This window comes from Rhinolophus sinicus, linkage group LG02 (genome assembly GCF_036562045.2).
Source record: "Rhinolophus sinicus isolate RSC01 linkage group LG02, ASM3656204v1, whole genome shotgun sequence".
In the NCBI taxonomy this organism is placed as follows: Eukaryota; Metazoa; Chordata; class Mammalia; order Chiroptera; family Rhinolophidae; genus Rhinolophus; species Rhinolophus sinicus.
In genome coordinates, this window is record NC_133752.1 from 92,942,289 (window position 1) to 92,964,241 (window position 21,953).

Consider the following 21,953-nt stretch of genomic DNA (forward strand, 5'->3'; position numbering starts at 1 on the left):
AAGTCAACTTCAAACAGTTAAGGTGGAAATTAGTTATAATACACCATGATGATTTATTGAATTTTCATTGTACGGCACATTTTTTCTGAGGTTGAGAAGTGAAGTAGCCACTTCTCCTTGCTGAATTTCATCATCCCTCCTTTTCTATATTCTGGCAACCCCAGGCAAGATGACAGATTCAGAAATGATTAACTGCCAGGTTTAGAACAGATCTTCCAAAGAAGGGAAAATGAGAAAGATTAGACTAGGATAATGTCTATCAGAAATGTATTGCATTTGAAAATCTTCCCACTGTATTGCACTGCCTAATCATGTAAAATATATTTTGTACCAGAGTGAATGTTTGTGTATACAACTGGAGATTCCATAAAGTGGCCCAGTTCTGGTGTTGGCCACCATGGGTAGAAAAGTCATCTATTAAAATGCTAGCTGATTTCTTCTTACACACTTATATTACAACCATCTAGTTCTCCTGTCCCCTCCCAAAGGTGAGACAGTTCCTGTGTCCTGCTTTCCTTGAAGATTTGTTTTTCTCTTTGGAATGGGGTTTTCTTGGTTGCCTTGTGATCTCAGTTCTCTGGTAGTTTCAAAAAAAAAAAAAATCACTTATGCTGTAAATGATTCGTTATTTCCTACTGTAAGTCTGGGAGTAACACTGTTCCTTTCAACACCAGAGATTGGCTTTAACACAAATGGAAAGACTTGAGCTTGTGCTTGTAACTTATCTGGTGTTCCGTGCCTTGATTTTTAAATATGTATCATTGGTAGAAACCTTTATTTTAGCCAGTCTATCATCATCAGAGCTCTGTTTCTTTTTTCCATGAAAATTTAAGTCATGATCAAACATTTCTTAGAGTTAGAAATTGGTTCTGTACCCATTTTCCCTATTACCCCCAACAGAACACATGCGCGCGCGCACACATCCAGGCACACACTTCCATTTACAATAATATAATTGATAATGTAGGGGAGGAAAAATAAATTTCCTTCTACCCTCCTAAATTCTTCTGAATGGAATAATCAAATTAACATGAGACAGATTAACAAGAGAAAATTACCAAATTTATTACAGATGTACATAAGAATATGAGACCCCAGGACACACACGTTTTCTGGGTCATATTTAACAACCGGAAACAGAGAGGGCTTTGATTAAAGAGACATTGCAAGGCTCTTCCCCACCTGTTGCACTTAGTCCATATTAAACTGTAGTTATCTATGCTGATAGCTCCTTTCCTGGAGCAGGTCCTCTATCTAAATTTCTTTTTTTTAGGCAGGTAAGGGGGGTCAAAGGTTTTCCCTGAGTTTCCAGTTGCTTGAAAATAACCAGCTTAAAGTAATCAAAATCCCAAAAGGCATATTTTGGGTGGCAAACTCTGCTTCCCTTTAGTACTATTACTTACTTAGTTTTCCGTTGTTTTTTCTTTGTTCATTTATTTTGTTTTTAAATTTGACATATGAGTAAAATCATATGGTATTTGTCTTTCTCTGTCTGGCTTATTTCACTTAGCATAATATCCTCTAAGTCCATTCATGTTGCAGGTGGCAAGATTTCATTCTTTTTTATGGCTGAGTAATATTCCATTGGATATATGTGCCACCTCTTCTTTATCAATAGATTGGCACTAAGGTTGCTTCCATATCTTGGCTGCAATGAACATAGGGCCACATATATCTTTTTGAATTAGTGTTTTGGGTTTCTTTGGATAAATACCCAGAAGGGGGAATTCTGGATTGTACGGTAGTTCTATTTTTAATTTTTGAGGAACCTCTGTACTGTTCTCCATAGCAGCTACACCAATTTGCACTCCCATCAACAGTGCATGAGCACTTCCTTTTCTCCAGGGGAAATGTTTGCCACTTGGACTCCATTTAAGTAAGTTTTATATCTTGACATTTTGTTAATAGAACATTTAATTTTTTTTCTACAAACATTCTTTCTTTCATAAGTGTGATTGCTTAATATGCTATTTCCACATTGTAGAGAGTGAAACATGTTTTAATATTTCCTCCGTTGGCCTCCCTACCTTTCCAATCCTGCCTGGTTCTCTTTGCTCTATTTCTGTTATGCCTTCCTCTGCGTAGAATCAGTTTGCTAGAGATGAGGACGGAATTGTAATGTTAAGGTACTAGGGAGTTCAGTAATATTCACAGACACCCTCCCTCGAACACCCACAGAACACACACCAAACCACAGTTACTCTCCCTGTGATGTCACTGACAGGCTTTAGCACAAGGAAAAGTGGCAAATGGGAAACAAGGAATCCACTTGATTAATTAGGTTTGCTGATGTCATAATCCTTGATTGGAGTTCTCTGGTGACTTGGCTGGAAACTTGATTTCAATTTAAGCCATAAGGGAAGTAGGAAGTTTCTATAATCTTATCACCAAGGAATGTAATTTGTATGCCCAAGGGCATGTAATCTGTCAACAAGTTAGACAGCAGAAGAGAAAAGCAAGATCTCGCTGGGGCAGACCTGGGGGCAGTTGGCTAACTAACCCAGACCTGGGTAAGCAGGAGTTGAGTGAGAAAGCCAGTAGATGGATTTTTCCTGAAGATGCAGCTTCCTGCCCCTTCTTGGCTTCCTCAGAATGGGTCAGAGGAAGAGAAAGAAGTGTCAGACTTGAAAACATGATTTTTTTAAAAATATCATTTCCTCCCCCACCATCATTTATAAATGTGGTCCAAACAGCATTTTGGAATCTTAGATTCATAGTCTAGAGAGAGGGGGAGGGTGGGAATAGAGTAAGAGTTTTCCCTTTTCTCCATCTATAATAATATTTTATAATTTCAGGGCAGAATAAAATTTAGAAATCATTTGATTCACAGGTTTTATATGCCAGAACACACTGATTTCTCATTCCTTTTATAATGTAAGCCACAGTTATTAGTATTTATATTGTATATCTATGTATATGTGTATGTACAGTATATATATATATTATATATATAAAATATATATGTATATAAAGAACATGTAATTTGATTACATATTCTTTCAGATTTCCCCATTGTGCTTTTCTGTTTAAACCTCTCCATTGTCCTTTTTGGTTTAAACAACATTTCTGAAGTCATATTGCAAAAAAAGCACATGTTAAAACCTGGTTTTACCTTTGACAAATTAAAGGAAGGAGCATATCTTCCTAGATAAAGGAAAGTGGGGAAATTTGCATAAGCCCCTACCATATGGCAAGCAATGAGCCAGGCACTTTATATTCAACTCCTGGTACTTAATTGGGTATTTTGTCCTTTATTGAAAGTCGCACAGTTGTTAGGTTGCAGGTCTAGAAGTTTTTGACTACAAACCTAGGACTAGTCTGTACTTACTTCTTTCCTTCCGTGTAGACCTTTAAATTTCACATTTTTAAGATTTCCTTCTATACTTCTGTATCATCTTATCTAATTCATTGCTGGGCACAAAGTTTGATTCAATAGCCAGTCAAATTAGAATTATTTTACCTTCTGAAACTACAGTTTATGGAATTCTGATTCACAACTTGGTACTGCTGTCCCAGTGAAGCAGTCCAGGGTTATGGAAGTTACAAAACCTTGGCTCCAAAACTCATTTTCTTGGATTCTGGCCTCTCTGCAGCTCAATTTTATAACCTGGAAAGGAGAAAAACATGCCTGCCTTGCCTACCCTCCAGTGCTATCTCAAGAATAAAAATGAAATAGGTATGAAAGAATACTCAAAACATCAAATAAAAATGAGGTTGTGAGGCTTTGTTCTTTGAGAGTCCTCATTCTTAACAACAAAAATTAATAACCACAAAATAAGTTAATTCTTAAGTACTCTCTAAGAGTTTAGATAGATAGATAGATAGATAGATAGATAGATAGATAGATAGATAGATAGATGGGTATTTATGTCTATTTTATATCTGTCTATATTTTTTTGCAAAGAAATCACCTATGTTCTCTTTGCCAGACATAAACACACCCTTAGCTTAAAAATTTTTATCTTTCTATATGATGGTAGGAAGATTGAGTCTTTCTATGAGAATCCCCAGCCAAATGAATATGAAATTCTGTTTTCTATCTCTGTGTCATAATGCAGGTAGGGTTTTTGATGAAACTTTTATACTTTTTGATTGTGGTGATTGTTGTAAAATTTAAAAATTGGAATGTTCTTGCTGGGGATCTTCAGGCTACTTGAATATATACAGAAGCCTTCATTTAAAAAAAAATTAAGTTTTCTGGAGGGTTCCCCCCCCCAGGAAAATAACATCATTTCAACAAATATTTCCATCACTCTTACATTTGCATAATGTTGTTGTTGAGAGAACTAAATTTGGATGCCCATGGTGATTTTAGTCAGTTATTAGCTCATATTGCACAATTTCATTTGTTTCTGTGCATCAGAAAATCTGCTGATAAGTGCTTATTTTTCTAACAGATTAACTAAAAAGGCAATTTAATTTGCTCTCTCTATTAGGCTATTATCTAGACCACACAATTCTGTCTGGTCTCTGTTCACAGTGTCTAACAATAAGTTGCTTTTATTTATTTTTATTTTTGCTGGTTGAATAAACTTGCTGCATTCTGTCCTTTGAGTTGCTTCATTTCAAGTAAGGCATGCATGGTTCATCAACCTGGCCATATTGGGCTTTCTTCATAGGATTTTCCTCTAGTTTCATAACAGACTGGGATGAGTTGTTTCTGCACGTCTCTCTAGCTTAATTTTGGTTTAATTAATTCATTTTACTGTTATTGTACTTACATCACTTGTCAATTTTGGGAATAATTGTCTGTCCTGAATAAAGTATTATTTGAGGGTCTTTTATGGAAAAGAAAGGCCTGCCTTTGTTCCATTCCACAAAACTAACGTGAGATCACAGTGACTGAGTTCTGTTCCTCTGGGTGCCAGGGAAATGAGCTGCTTCACCTGCTTCAAAGCCAGTGAATGCATGGAAAGTTCTCGTATTCCCTCTCCTGCGGATGGCATCAACAGCACAGGTTAAACATTCTGTAGGCCCTTCTCAGCGGCTGAGTTTATTAGTAAATCCCTTTTGGTGATCTAGTTACATAAATAGATATATATAGTACTAATTATTTAAGCCACACTGATACCCTCCCTGAATTTAGGGACCAAATTTTAGACATGGAAAGGCCTTTGGAGATTGTTGAAGATGGCAGCCTATGGAGCCCCCAGTGATCACTTTTTATACATACAACAAGCTTCAGTTTTCCAAGGCAAGAACATACTTTCTTTTTTAAAACTCACTTCTGAGTTCATCCTATTTCAGTTCAATTTAATCATAATTCTCCATAGTGTGCCTTTAGTGGAAGATGGACGCCATTCTTCATATAAAATTAGAGCCATAGGAGGTAATTTCATACATTCTATGTTACCAGTGATGGCTGTGAAATAATTCTAGACAGGTAAATATCTACTCAGCTGTTTAAAGTCATGAGTAAGGCAAACACTTGAGGTTTCTATGAAACCCTCCTACAGAATTTCACATTAAGCTTTCATAATCAGAAAGCTGCTAACATTGGTCCCCACAGCCATGTCTCAGGTGGAATACATTAGTTCATTTATCCCTGTCTCTCATCCTAGATTCTCTTCTCCAACCTGTTTTTAATCATCTTTTCTGAGATCTCTCCATGAACCCACAAAGACTTGACAATGGTTAATTTTTAGCTAACATGAGTGCAAACCATATTGTCATCCTCAAGTTATTAAATGACTAAGCTTTCACATGACTCTTGCAAGGAAATATTACATTATATAACAGAAAAGTTAGCAAAATGTAAATGGAATATAATATTCCTTGAGAGTGACTACAACTAAAAGCGTATGTTAAATTCTTGTGAAAAATCTTAAATTTTCAAAGATAAAAGACTTAAAACATTTTGAGATGGAGATTTCCTTGACAAGTTAATATCTTTTTAAATATTTTAAACTTATTTTCAATATCTTTATTTTTTGTCTGTTTCTTCTTGCCAAATTACAGCTTCTCACTCAAGTTGTAGATGAGTACCCTAGGGAACTTGTCATGCTCTCACGTGGTTTGTTTATACATTGACTTTCTATCAGAACTTCTTCTGTGCCTGAGTCTAGCCTGAGAGTAGGTGTCTCTTTCTTCACTAAAGGTGCTTTGTTAAAATGCCAATGGGACTAGAAGTGAAACTCCTTCAGCCATTCTCAATTATTGATGAAGTGCCAGGAATTTCTTGTCATGCAGAAGCTATCTGAGAAGAAATGCCAAGTAAGATTCTTTCCCAATAAGTAGGCCAAGGTTAGGCACCTGAGTCCTGCCCCCAGGTGCGTTACTCTGTAGATCCGTAGGGTGTCCTAAGGGAGCAGCTCTTAGAAGCTGTGTTAGAGGCATCAATTTCCTTAGCCCTTGAAAAATCCAGAAGTTGGCAACTGAAGCAAAATGTTAACAATTGGGAAATCTGCATCAAAGACATAGGGGGCTCTTTGTGTTATTGTTGTAACTTTACTTTGAAATTATTTCCAAATACAAAATTAAGAAAAGAGAAGTTAGCAGAGGAGGATGAAGAGTTAAAATTGAACTTGGCCTAATTTCAATTTCAACCTGTAATCAAGTTTTGAATGATTTAGTCGCTCTTCCAATGTACTTTGCCTGCACTGAATTCCAAATTGTAACACATCGGTTGAGGGGTAGCTCGATAGTGTTTAAATCTACGGACTTATAAACAGGCTGCGTGGGTTCGAGTTCCCACTTTGCCAGCTACTTGCTGGGTGACACTGAGTATGTTATTTACTCTCTGTTAACCACTTTCCTCATCTATAAACTGGAAATGATACTAGTACCTACCTTCTAAGGTTGACGTTAGAATTAAGTGACTTAGCATTTGCACAGTGCTTAGCTCAGTGGCTGGCACAGTGTTATAGATGTCTGTTACATTAATACTAATAGTCATCATGCAAATATTTAACTTTAAAATGTCACTGTCCACTGACAGGAAACAAGGGAGGAGAGATTGTAATCAACTGAGGCAAGGAGGGCCTTTTCAGACTGCACAGGATAAAACCATAGAGTATTTCTCCTGCCTGCCCTGTTTGAGGGTCACTGGTGAAGGAAGTAACAAGAATGTCATTGCCCTCCGATGTACTAGGGCTGCAAAGAGGTTTTGCAAATCATTGCTTTAAAGGTGGTTGGCTGGCAATTACCGCTATGCTTCAATTCCTGGAATGGAAAATTTCAGACCATGTAAGTGCTACCAGGCGAAGTGAGATGAAGCAAGTCTATTTATCCTTTTAATCCATTTCACGCTTGTCAAAGTCCCTACAGCAGTGGTTTTAGAGTGCCAAAGACCGTTTATGTGACATCAAGTCTTGCCGCTCAAAGTGGAGTCCCGGAGGAGTATCAGCCCTGAGAGGTTATTAGAAACACAGAATTTCAGCCCTTTTACCCCCAGACCTACCAATTCGGGACCTGTATTTTAACAAGAACCCTAATTGCTTCCTGTACACACCCTGGCTTGAGAAACATGGTGGAAGCCACTGCCTTGCTTCCAGAGCAGTGTGAAAAATCCAGAAGTGGCTTCTTCTGGTCCTTACCCTCCTCCACTTACCCTCCAGGGTCTTCTTTATGAAATCCTGTTGTACTTTCTCTGTAACCTTGAACCGCTGCTGCCCTGCACCCTGCCTGACTGGTAAGTAGGCACATCACTACTTGGAAGAATTCTCAGAATATTCAAGTATAGGCAAGCTACTGTGAGCCCAGTGTTTGCTGGGCACCGTGCAATGGGAGAGATCAAAAGATATGGTGATAGTTCACTTAATCTCAAGGCCACATGAGGGAACATCGGGTAACTGCAAAATGTTTACACTTTGCTTTCTGCTTTATGACTAGTCCCACGCAGTGTCACTCAATATGCAGGGTTAATGAAGTTCTCAGTTCTGTTACAAAAAAAGTGCTGAAGCAGGGAGAATTTCTAACACAGATAATCAATCCAATTGATGGATTTTATTTCAAAAAGGAGTAGCCAGGCGCTTGTCTGTATATTTGCATATTGATTAGCCCCACCCTGTGAACAGTTTGATCTTTTAATTAGGTTTCTAGTGTTTTTGGTCACTGGATTAATGACCCATGTCCTGTTCACTCCTCCCAGGTGTGAGAGTTGGTTAAAATTCCATTTTATAAAAAATCCTTGATGGTAAAAGCATTATGAATTACTCTGCCTGCTGCAGCAATTTTATTTCTGGAATACACACAGTTCATTTCTGGCCTAGAAGCAGGATCTTATTTCAGAGTATATCAAAAGAAGTTGGCATGGCTGTTATCCACATGTATAGCCTCTCTGTAGTCCATTTTCTCTCTTTAATAGTTGCTTGTTGTGGAATTAAAATTGTTCTGTCTATAGCTACATACATACATGGGCATATACTCATATTTATATCCCTCTGCTATCTTTCAGTTTATATTACTTTTATAAGTGAATTGATTTGAGTTAAATAGGTGAATAAATCAGTGGAAGGCAATTACCAGTGAGAATTGTAAAAAAAGAAAAGTGTTCTGGAAGTTTAGAAAATAGGCCCCCAGATCTATCCTGGGAAGGTAAGAAATGGAAGCGTCTGAACCCCGAATGTGCGAAACAAAATCAAAAAGTAGTTCAGGCTATGTCCATCACCTGGTGAGACGTCACGGGCTGTGTCCCACCAGGTCTCAGTGGGCGTCGCCCACCGGGGCTCCGCCCAGCACGGTGCTCTGTTATTACTAGTCTAGTTCCTGTGATTCCCAGCATTTCATCTGAGAAGGCTGCTCTGTACAGTTGCAGATTTTGTCTTTTATTTGACTTTGGCCTCAGACATTATTACTGCATTTTAAAGAGAATCGTTACACCTACTAAGCACAAAAACATGAAAGACTGACGCTATTAAAGGTTGCAGGTAGAAAACACAATTACAGAAGGTTTGATAACATGTAGGAAAAGAATGCCTAGTATCAAAGAAGGGAGATAGAATGATATCGTGGTCAAGACTCAGAAGTGAGACATTTGTGGGTTGAAATCCGGGCTGTACTACTAGACGCTTGAACGTATTACATTTTCTGTGAATTTTTTTTAAAAATAATTTCAGGATTATAAAAAGAACATGCAAGGATTATTGAAAGAGTTCCCATATAAATTTCACCCAGCTTCCCCAAGTGTTAACACCTTACATATTAATGGTACAATTATCAATACCAAGAAATTAATATTGGTACTGCACTCCTGACTAATCTATAGGCTTTATCCATATTTTGTTCATTATCTCCAAACTATCCTTTTTTCTTATCCAGAATCCAATCTACTGCCGACATTGCATTTATTAGCTTAATCTCCCGATCTCCTTCAATCCCTGGCACTTCCTCAGTCTCTCTCTCTCTCTCTGTCTTTCATGAACTTGACACTTTCGGACAGTACTGGTCAGTTGTTGTTGTTGTTGTTGTTGTTTGTTGTTTTTTGTTTTGTTGTGTTTTTTTCGTACAATCTCCCTGATTTGGGATTTGTCTTCAAACCTTTGTTTCTTCATGAATAAAGCAGGTCTGTGATTTTGACACAAATGCCACAGCAATGGTATTTTGTCCTTCATGGTGTATCATATCAGGAGGTACATGATGTCAGTATGTCTTGTCACTGGTGATGTGAACTTTGATCGCCTGCTTACGGTTGATGTCTGCCAGATTTTGTTTCTTCACTGTAAAGTTACTGTTTTTCCTTTCGTAATTATCAAGTATCTTTTTTGCAAGATATTTTTGTCACTATACGGTACCCTGTTTCTCACCTAATTTTAACATTCATACTTGCTAAACACAGGCAAAACACTTAGCATAATGCTGATATATTAAATGCTAATTCTATTCTCCTACACAATAGTTATCATTATTTCAATGTAACAAAAACAAGAGCATCATAACATTACTCAGAAGCATAACATCTTATTACAATATGAGTCCATGAGAGAAGTAATTTGCCTGCACTGGTATTAGAGACATCCTATAGCAAATCATTTCCGGTTATTTAATAGGAATCACACAGGAGCTATTTTTGTTTAGGAAACTAGTTTTAAGGAACTATCGCCATGCTAGAGACCTTTGTGTACATGATATAATGTTAACCATCATTGACTCACTGCTTATGAAGGTCCAGATGTTATTTGGTTATTTGGTTCTTATGATAACTTTTAAAGAAGTGTCTTGACTTAACCAGTGAGCAATCTGTGGCTTAAAGAGGTTAAATGATTGATAAAACCACACAGCTTCTAAGTACCAAAGCCGGATGTAATTTCTAGTCTCTCTGACTCCAAAACCATGCAGTATCATTTAAAAATTAGGAAACGACCATTGAAAATTTAAAAATAATTTTCCATCTAGTTCCATTAAAAGATTGTAAAATGTGTGTCTCACGGTTAGTTAGAGGAGTAAGACCTCAATAATCTCTTCTAAGCACTTGTAGGTGAATGTACTTTACTTGGACCTTATTCAGTTTCAAGAAAGTCAATCAATTGTTATGCGCATCCTGGAAGAATACACCCCGTCCCAATTAAGAAATTAAATTTATTCAGTTATCTATAAAAAATAATCTAATAAAAATGATCATTTAATCATTTTTGTTTGAGATATAAATCTTGCTGAAAATCAGATCATTTATTCAGCTATTTCAGATGAAAGCCACAAATACCCTAGCACTACCCTAGAAGTATCACTCGAAATAACCATTTAAGTAAAACAAAATGTAATTTTTCTCAAATTTTATAATTCCTATCAAAAGTAATACCTGGCATATATAAATAAACTGAAAATAATTTGACTTAAGATTTATTTAATCTACTTTTTGAAAAAAACCCACAGATATCACTTTACTATTACTACTATTAATAATAATAATACTATCCCACCTATCAGAAAGCTTCACAATAAACATAAAATTATTTGAATGATTAAAAACAATGTTACAATATGTATAGAAATTAATAATTAATCCATTGATTTAGTCTTGAATAAATGGATACTTCCTATACTCTTTAGACCCTTTGTTCTCATGAACTCATAACACCCGCGATTATTTAAAGTTTAGTTTTTACCAGTTTTCTTCCCACATGCTGCTTTCAGCAGGATTATACCTTATAAAGATGAAATAAAGACTTGGGGGAACCAGAAACATGTAGCTTTATTACTGTAAATAGGACGCTCCCTTAAAACAACAGCAGTTTTTATTAATGATGTTTTTAAAAAATGGTTTTGAGGACTGTAAAAGTGATCACTCCAGATTCTTAACTCTTCATAAGAGGTTTCTGTCTTCAAGGTTTTACAGGCATTGAATAATTCATTTATCTTTGTAATACCACTGAGAGACAAGCAAACAAGTTAAACTGGAACAGTGCGTATTTAGGATTATAATTCTTGTATTATTAAAAAAGAATTAGAAGAGATCATAATAATTAGTCAGAAAACAAATAGCAATAGGCATAAGAAAAATATGTAAGCGATGTGGCTACACTTAGAAATCTAGGAGCATGACTCTGATTGAGACTGATAGTCTGTTCCCAACAATAATTTCCCTTGAAAGACATTTGGGCCTTTCCAAAATATCCACAAAACATCCACAGAGACATTTGGTCCATGCCAACCCATGTGCCATCTACCTAACCCATGTGTCATGACCAGGTAGGTTGCTGAGGCAAGAAGGGTTATTATAGCCAGTACAGCCACAATACAATTATTGGACAAATAAAACATGATAGTATTTTTTTATATATTAATCTTGTAAACCAAAAGTATGCATAAATGTTAGGGGCTGTTTGAACCCAGGGCCATTTTCTAAGTGTGGACGTTTTTGACAGGACCAGTTATCAAGACTGTTTGGTGTGGACCAAATGTCTCCATGGACATTTTGGACAGAACTGAATGTCTGCTACTTATAATTTCATGGAGCATGTTGTGGGGAGAGCTTGATGCAGGTTGTTTGTTTGTTAGTTTTTTTCAATCTATTTGTGGAGAGCACAGCTCACTGGCCCATGTGGGAATTGAACCGGCGACCTTGGTGTTATGAGCACTGTGCTCTAAGCAATTGAGCTAACCAGCCGCCCTTGAGGCAGTTTTGAAGGTCACAGTCATATATTGGCTGTACTTGTTGTACATTTACACTTGACAGCCTGGAATCTATAAACATACTTCTACAAACTCTTCAGAGAATGTTTCATAAATGTATCCTCCCCCCATATTAAGAAGTGGTACTTTCTTTGCTTGTCTCAAAAGTATCATACTTTTCCTTTCAAATAGTTAACTCCTTTCCAGAGTGTAAGGAAGCAATAAATTCAGTTGATATTATTTATGCCACTTATGCTCTTTAAAATTTCATTTCTAATCTTTTATTTGGTATTTTGCCCAGACTCTTAATTAATTTATTGTGACTTCACATGACAATTTTCTTGAACCCTTTTCCCTTTTACATTAGGTATTTCTTAAGGGATGAAATTCAAGACAGGATAATGTTCAAGGTACAGTATTATACAATAGTCTCAATATTGTGTTTCTTTTTCTTTACATTTGCTTTATTGTGACAATATGCAAGATTCTCTTAGCCTTTCTGGTTGTAGAAGAGTTGTGATATATACATTTTTGGGTCATTTTTAATTATTTTTATTATGTAGATAAAGGAAGCCTAACTAATTAGTGCCACAGCAAGTCTTCTCACACCTAACCAAAATAAATTCCCATATTCATCATTTCAGTTGGTGGCTGTGTGGTGTAACAGTCACACAGCTAGAAACCTGTCCCTTATTCTGCATCACCCTCCTTCACTCCCAACCCTTATTTCCAATGAATCACAGAGTCCTTCCAGTGTCATTTTCTACGTATGTTTTGACCCATCCCTTCCGCTCCCCTGCCCTCAGGTCTCATCTGGCTAACTTCTGTAGTACCTTTGAAAGAGTCAGTGCCATCTCCTCTGGTTTTGCCATCTTCTCCTGCTCTTTACTCTGCCCTTGCCTGTCCTTCTTTGACCCTGTCCTGTACCACTTTGTGAATTCCTTGAAGGAAGGAACTGGGTGGGGCTTATGTACTGTTTTATCCTCAGTCTCTGAGTTAGTGTCTGGCATATATAAAGTGTTGAATAAATAATTGACTGGATGAATGAATGAACAAATAAAACTTTCCTTCAGCTCCACCAATGCCTATTTTATATACCATACTGAGATAGAATAATGATCCAATTACCCAAAGGTAATTATGTTGAATATATAACCATTTAGCTTCAAAGCACTTTGAAATTTGAGTGTTTCTGTTTATGATTTAGTATTTTTTGTGTGTCTGTGTATATGTGCGTTTTAAAAATGGATATAGACAAGGGTAAAGGGGTTAAATATATGGTGATGGAAGGAGAACTGACTCTGGGTGGTGAGCACACAATGTGATATATAGATGACGTGTTACAGAACTATACACTTGAAACCTATGTAATTTTACTAGCCATTGTCACCTTTATAAATTTAATTTTAAAAAGGGATAATAATAATTTTTAAAACTTTGCCTTTAAGTGTGACTTTTCTTATCATTTTGTGTTTAATATCTCAGCAATTAAGAGCACTGCCTTTGCTGTGAATCAAACCTGGATTCGAATTCCAGTTTCCCACAGAAGGCCATATCTAAGTACCCTTTGCTGAGTCAGTTTTGCTTCGAAGCAGTTAGAATATGAACCTTAGGCAGTTGTTTTATGTGTACGTGTATATGTAGAGAACGCTAGGTGAGATGCAGTAGGAAGACATAACTTCAACTGAGAAGCAAGGTACGACTCTCTGAGGAGGTGACACTCGGCTGGACCTGTCGGTGCTTTGCCCCGTATCCCTCTGCCTCCCTGAGTGGGAGGCTGTGGGAGGCAGTTTCTAACACACTAGCAACTTTCTAGCTCAAGTCCTGTATCTCTTCTTTCTGGCCGACAGTACAAACAAGAGTAGTCTGATGGATTAGGGTAGTTAACCACCTTCAGGAGCAAACTTCAATCAGGAGGGGATGGGAGTTGATGGATATGGTTCCAATCTCCTGCTGTCCAGTGAAATGATTCTCAGCCATGTTTTCCCTGCTCTTTCTCAGAGAATCTCCAAGGGGAGACCTGGCTCTAGTGGTAATATACCCAATAACGTACCTATTGCTGGTGTTTCTCTTTTCCTTATCTCACTTCTGCTGCTTCCTTTAGCAAATGGGTCCTAGGATCACCTTCCTGAAAAACTGTCTGCCTCTAAGTCCTTATGTCAGGGTTGGTGTTTGAGGTAACTCAAACTCAGCCACGGCTGAAAGAATATGGAAGCCATGACTGACCAAGGTTGAGAGACAATAGCCGTCAGAAGAGACATCAGACTCTGGCGGTAATCCTTGGCTCTGGTAAAATCCTTTTGGTAAAAGGTAAAATCCTTTTACCAGAGCCAAGGATTAAGGGTGCGGGTGTAAACTAAAAGATATTCTAGATGGTTGGCTGGAGCAGAGGCGGTGAAGGGAAAATTGAGAGGTAGCATGAGCTATTACTGGTGGGCCTTAGAATGCATTTCACTATTTTGGCATTAATGCCAAGGACTGTGGGATTCGAGACTGAATGATTTGAAGTAGGGAAGCGATATGCTAGATAGGATGGAGAATGAATTGTAGGAGCCAGGACACCTATGAGGAAGTTACTGCAATAATAGTGACCTACACTCGGGAAAGGGTTTCAGTAGTGCCTGGAGAGAAATTTCCCAACTGCTGAGAAGCTAGCATCCTATTAAATTGGTATTGTTATTTCTTATCAGTGTGAAGTAGTCATGGTGATAATAACTAAGGCAAAGAGGTCATTTAAACAGGGGATCATTTCATGCATTGATTGCTTTTTAAGATGATGTAGTAACAAATTTTCTTTAAGAACTTATTTTATTTTTTGAAAGTCTTTAATTTATATATTTGTGTATCTGTATCTTATTCTAAAACTATTGAAATACTTGCAGTGGTTGAGAAACTAATGTCATATTCCTCTGGCTCATCCTTGGTAGTAACTGATAGAGTTTGTCATGGATAGATATTTAAACCAGACTCCGGTTGTAGAAGTGAGAATGCCAAAGGTTTGTAAATTTTACCAATTTGCTCATGAGCATGGAAATAAATTAGAATGATGGAGAACAATATACTACAACGATTGCCTTTAAAAAATTGTTTCTGACACTTTCTTAAAGATATATGATTTTTCCATTGAAGCTTTTATTTTAGGGTTAGTAGCAATCACTCATTTTAGTTAGTCCTATGAAAATGGGTTTTGTTGTTCCCATTAGTCAGCAAAAAATTAAAATGATGATAAACCCGGTGTGAAGATGCAGCTTTCATTAAAAAGGAAAGAAAACCTAATTGAAAGTCACTGTGAATTTTGAATGATTAATGCCATGCCAAATAATTTATTGGAAATCTCTGATGGACATAAAAAAGCAATCATTTGCAAAATTGGAAAGAACTAAATTCAATCTAAATATACTTCTCTCTTTTTTTAAGATGTGTGCCTTGAGAGAGATAAAATATAGAAATTGTTGAATTTTAACACAATAGCCTTTTACTATTGGTAGTTTGTAATGCTATTGGGCTCCAAACCAACTAATTAATTTCCCTCTGGATTCTTTTATTTCAGTGGATCATCTTTGTCATAACTCATTGTTTTTCTTGTTTCTCGTCTAATAGTATCTGGTTCATATTATCTCAAACATACAAAAAAATCTAGGATTTTTGTTTCTTTGTTTTGCTTTGCTGTTTTGTTTTTGTTACTTTACTATATAAATATTATATATTATATATAAAGCATATAATATGATATATATTATATATACTATGTAACAATAAATTATATATGTAAAATTCAAGCTTCAGGCCCCTTTTTAGAAAAAAGAGGAGCAAAATTTATCAACTTTATTCTTAAGCTTCCCTACGTTTTCTCTATACTAAAGTAGCTCTCCAGTAACAAGCATTTTTTATTCTTCGACTATACTTTAAAGGTGGCCATAATATACTGAATCTGGAGAACTCACTGCATCTAAAAACTGAAAATATCTGCAGGTCTAGATCTGTAGGTGCAAGATATCTTGTTCCATGAAACTGCCTTTCAACTATAGGATATACAGAAAAAAAATTGAATACATAATTGTGTCAAAGAAAATCTTTTGATTTTTGTTCAATGAAACTTGACAGATAACATATCTACTGTTGTGGAGAAGACTAATCAAACTACAAAGAACCCCAGAACATATTGCTCATGGTGATGACTGAACCGACTTTCAGTGGATATCTAACAGGCAGTGGTGATGCCAGAGAGAATATTTGATTCAGACTTGAAACTTCCAGATTCCCTCTGGAAGCAAAGAACAGACCAACAGACTGTAATAGCCCAACTTTATTCTTTTCACATACTTCAAACATTTAATTACCAGAAAAAAATACCCTTTATTATCATCCCAGATTCCAGTTTTAAGAGGCAACTATGATGATGGTGTAAAATAGAAGTATCATTTTTGTAAGTGGAAGTTACTTCATATTACATTTACTATTATGCACATTATTGATTTTCTTTTCTGGTTGTTGTTCCTTGCAGAGAGTGAATCTGTCCTTCGATTTTCCATTTTATGGCCATTTTCTACGTGAAATCACTGTGGCAACAGGGGGTAAGTGGTTTTCTACCCATTCACCCTAAATAATCTACAGTTTCACTATAGTCATTATTTTTAATTTACTCCATATTTCAAGAGGGACATTTACTGGGAAAACCATTGTATTCTATCACAAAGTTGTGGGTATAAATAAAACCTAATAAAGAGTAGTATAGCTATAGGAAAAACTTTTCAGCAGGAAAAAAAATGTAGTTATATTAATTTTTAGCTTAGATTCACCACCTCTGCTTTCCTCCTGAGTTTTAATTCATTTTTGAAAGTATAGTAAGACTACACGAATGGGACTAGAACTGGAAAGAAAACATCCCTAAGGAAACCATTGAAGTATTTTTATTTTCTTTTAATGTATATAGTTGATAGATATAAATATACATACACACGCATACACAACCACAAGTATATTAGCTTTAATTGTTTGGTTTTTCCTTGAATGCCACCTGTGTTGACGGACTATTCATTTGAGAGTTTTAAAAATAAACACTGAAATTCATTTGAATTCTTTTCATTCTGTTTTTCTCCACAAACTCTGGAGGTTAGTTTAGAGATTAGCAGTTCCCTAGAAAGGCAATTATCAGTCCTTATAGTTTTTCCCAGAAGTCAGAAATATTTTAACCTTTGAGTGTTACTGACAGAGATAAGCAAAATACCAGAGACTATCCCTTCAGGCCTAGTATAGAGAAGTATAAGCATGAGAGAAAAACATAAAAATGGAGGAGTAAATAAAGGAGCAAATTGAAAGAAATCCACAGATGTGATGAAAAGGCTGTGGAGCACCCATGCCTGAAGCATGGGCCGGAGTCCTTTCCCCTCGCCAGGTTTTATTATTGGTCTTTTGGACGGTGTGGAAACCATGTTGATCACTCTTGCCACATTTTAATATAAAACGTCACAGATATATAGAATTCAGAAAAAGATCAATAATCAGAAATATCCATGACCAAATGAAAGTTTTTGAGCACCTACTGCAAGCAATGATAAATAAAGCTACCTCTGCTTTAGGGATGTATAGACTAGTGGACTATTGGGCAAGGTGAAGTAGAATGTAGGGAGTTCCTTAGAAAATACAAATGATGAAATATGGATTTTTCAGGGATGATAAAGCTCCAACATCTGTGATGATCCTTTAAGACTTTCTAGAGAAATTATTGTTTAAGGTATTTCTTGAAGTCCGTCACAATTGTTGTGGTTGTGTAGGGGACAAAGAACATGACAGGGAGGAATAGCAAGAAAAATGCAGAAGAAGAAATAGGTGGGGTAAGTTTGGGATAGTAATTAAATGAGTTTGAGTGAAACTAGGGGTATGTTTACCAAAAAAATGGCATATTTAGAAGAAAAAAGCAGGTTGTGGTATTTTATCTAATGCCTCAAGGGGGAATTTGAGTCATCAGTCGTTAGGTAAGTAGTAAACTTTATGAAGATGAATCAAGACATTTGTGTAATGCCTTACCATATAAAAAAGGCTGGAGTTCGTACATAAAATTGGAAGAATATTGCAATAGTTTATGTGACAAATATTGAGAGCCTTGGTGATTCTGTGGCTTCAATCCCAGGGAGAAAAATGATGCTGTGAACAAAAATTACAGACTCAAGCAGAAGAGCTAGTTTTAGGGAAAACCAAAGGCTGCAGTTCTAAAAGTACTAATTTTATGTACAAAGAAGGACTACATATAAGTAAAATTCACAGAAAGGCTGTCTTTTTGAACTCACCATGTATTTCTGTGCTTCTATGGTGCCAAGCATTTAATAGGCATTTAATTAATATGTTGAAAGATTGAATGAAAAGGAGAAAGGTAAAATTAAAAGATTGCTCCTATAAGCCATGAATTACATCATGTTCTCTCACATCTTTAAAGTATGATATAAATGTTGTCATCGTATAATATGGACATTAGTCATATTTTCTGACCTTTAGGTTACCAGTGTTCCAGTGAATTTTAAAGTGAATGATTAATCACATTTGTTCAGAACCTATACACACAGTGTTAAAAATATAGACAGCTTTGCACTTTCAACTTCTCAAATTGCTTTGTCTTGAATCTCATGTCAGTGATTCAGCCAATGTGGAGTAAGATTTCCATTAGCCAAGTTGGTAGGAAAAAAACCCAAACAGATGGCTACGTCATCTTTATTGCTCAAAGTCCCATTTTCCTTTGAAAAGATCCTGAAAATCTGGTGTCTTGAATGATCTCTATCTTCTCTGAAGAAAACACTAATGTAAAGAAACTTTTTTTCTGTTACTTAAAATACGCTAGCATGGGACTTGCATATAAAGGCATACCTTGTTTAGAGAGCCATAGGCAAGCTACTATAGTTGTGGACCTGGGTTTCTTCAAAAGGAAACCAGAATCTCCTATAAAAGTATTCAGCTACATAAATAGCGTGTCTGCACTTTCAATGATGATTCATTCAATCAATCATGATTGAGCCCCTACTATGTAAAAGGCACAGTACATGATTCTTCAACGTATGTAGAAAAAAATAAACTATGACTTCTGGTCAGAAGCTTAGAATCTAAGAAGAGAAAGGGGTTTATGGCTAAGTGGTAAAAGAATGCCGACGTTAAGTGCTAAGGAGTGGACGGTTGCCCGAAGAGGAAGTCACTTTTGTTGGACCAATCAAGTACAGGTTTGTGAAAAAGATAACATTGGACATTGGCTTTCATGGAATTTTAGGCCAAGAGTCAGGTTGAAAAGAGGTGGATAGGGAAGGGACATTCCAGACAAGGGGGTGCTGAGCTACGTGGTAGTGCTGAGCCCATATCGAGCATATTTGGAGGTCCATCAAGTAAATGTGTTTATTTGGAGTGGAGCATTGGACTAAGAGCCTAGTGGGAAGAGTAATGAGAAATACTTTGAACGTTAGAAATTTGGATAATGCCCAGCAAGCATTGGGTTTCTTTGAGAAAAGAACAGATTTGGCAGTGGGGAGCAGGGTAAGGTGAGGGGATGAAGGCAAAGGGAGCAGTTAGCAGCAGGTTTTTCAGTTCTTCTGCATGGTTTATAGTGTCTGAACTAGGATGGGTGCAATGGAAAAGGAGCGAGGGAGGCAGGGCAAGACACATCATTTGACTTGTTTAATCTCTATGGTTGCAAAGGTTTCCAGCCTAAAGGATCCATTAGGACTCAGTGAATAAAGCTAACACTTTAAAAGAGCACTTCTGAACCACACACGTTTGATGGGTCTCTTCTGTGATTGCCTAGGTGTTATCAGCAGATAGACTTACCTAACAAATGCTCATCACATTACAAATCTTAAAAAGTTACTAACCGTGAAAGGCTTGGAAGAAAAATAGACCACAGTTAGGTTAAATAAAGTTTACTGCAGGCTGTTCCAAATAGATTGGGAACTGGGAGTTTAAGTAGGAACACATAGGTTTCTGTGAACCTATCAAGAGATATTCTTGACGATCTACAAATTCTTCTTGAACTTGTTTCTACATTGGATTTGGGGAAAAAACAGTGAAAGGTTAAAGTGGATATTTTAAACTACAATTCTCCTCATTTCTACCTCAATGTTTTCCCATTTCCCATACCTCCCTTATAATCTCTCTCTCTCTCTCTCTCTCTCTCTCTCTCTCTCTCTCCACATAGCACAAATTTATTTAAACCTTAAATGAACTTAAAGATAATATCTTGTGTTATTGCTAGGATCAACACAATTTCAAAACAAAAAGTAATTTAAAAATACAGATGTCTGGTCATTTATTTATGAACTGAAAAAATGAATCTTTTCTTATTAAGCATTTTAATTTTCAAAAGCTTCAATCATCCGCTCAAATAATACACAGAACGAATTGGAAATACCATCTTATTTTCTGGTTCACTAGTAGCAGAATCTGAACGCATGAGTTTATCTTTCTATTTAAAAGATACTCCAGAATACAAATATTTCATGCATTAAAAAATGAATGATTGGTGCATTTCATAAAATTATTTCTGTTAATGGCACCAATAAGTCATATTGTTTGCATATCACACTGCCTTTTATTTTTCGGTATATATGAATATACTGGTTATTTTTTATTATTGGACTGCTAGGGCTGTCTTTTAAATGCTTCAAGAAGTAGAATTAAGTTTGAGGATTTGATTTTTAACTCTTGCGACCATCACTAGTAATATTTTTTCATGAGTCCATTGTGGGTATATATAACTATGATGATAAAAAAGGGTGGGGTGGGGAGGTTAGTACTGATTTACATAATGGTGAAAAGAAGAGTTGAAGTCATCCAGATAATTCTGGCCCCAAAATTTAAGTATGTAGATGTATGCTGACTAAAGTATCGTATGGAATTGCAGGCAGTTGTACATGAAATTAAAAATCAAAGATGACATGAATTAAAAAAATAATGATGACCATGAATTGTTTTCCTTGATTATATGAAGGATTTGCTCTCCCTTCCTTTCTCCACAAATTTCTAGTTGCAGATTGAATAAGAAAACTGTTTAGAATTTTAAATCTGTTTAATTTTGTTTGCCACATCATATTTAATAAATGATAATTAATAAAGTAAATATACAATGTTCATTAAGTAATCAATTTTTAATATCTGAAAAATTAATATATGATATTTTAAAAAGTCAAACAAACAAAAGTAAAAAGTAAATTTCCCATCTTACCCTGTGTCCTAGTCCACTAGTTTCCCTAAGTAAAAACAGCCATTACTCTGTATATTCAATTCTAATTTGGTATATTCAATTCAAATTTAGACTAATTTCCTATATCTGGTCAAAATCATTTTTCCCGCAATAAGAGGAGTTCAAAAGTAGTGCCTTTTATTTTGGTTGGGTTTTCAGGAAGTATATTATCAAATGTTTCAGCTTTTTGTTCGTTCTCACTTTCAAATAGCAATATTTTAATTGTAGTTCCAAATAACACTTCATGCTTTTTAGAGGGACTTGATTCATAACAGTTATAAAAAGTTTTTAAAGAGCAGTGGAGAGGTAGTTATTACTCATGATGATCAATTTATAAATACCAACCCCATCGTTTTTCGAGTCTATAACCTCAAGTAACAGAACTTGATGCATCCATTAACTTTCTGAATCTGGTAAAAAAAAAAAAAAAGTGAATGGAGGTATTTTTGTCTTTTTTCTATTATTATGAACAGAGAGCAGAGATTATGGGTGTCTGGCAATCTGATGTATGAAGGGAAGGCCCTGAGGAGATAGATGCTGGACAAAAGTAAACCCATTCCAATTGGGTTCACTAATTTAAAGTTAATAAACACAGCCACAAGGATTCCTGGACAGAAAGATAAATTCTGTGATGTCTGCCTTGTGGTAGCTAAATAATTCTCTGTGATTTACTTCTGAAAACTGGACAGCT

General features: G+C 36.0%; 1 protein-coding gene across 5 annotated transcripts in view; it reads left to right on the forward strand.

The window, feature by feature from the left end:
• Positions 1-21,953, forward strand: part of PLXDC2 (plexin domain containing 2) — a 390,269-nt gene that overhangs the window by 191,653 nt on the left and 176,663 nt on the right. For all 5 annotated transcript variants that reach the window (XM_074324846.1, XM_074324845.1, XM_074324844.1 and 2 more), the window contains one exon: positions 16,553-16,622. In XM_074324846.1, the coding sequence (XP_074180947.1) occupies positions 16,553-16,622 (70 nt within the window). The remainder of the gene's footprint in view (positions 1-16,552; positions 16,623-21,953) is intronic.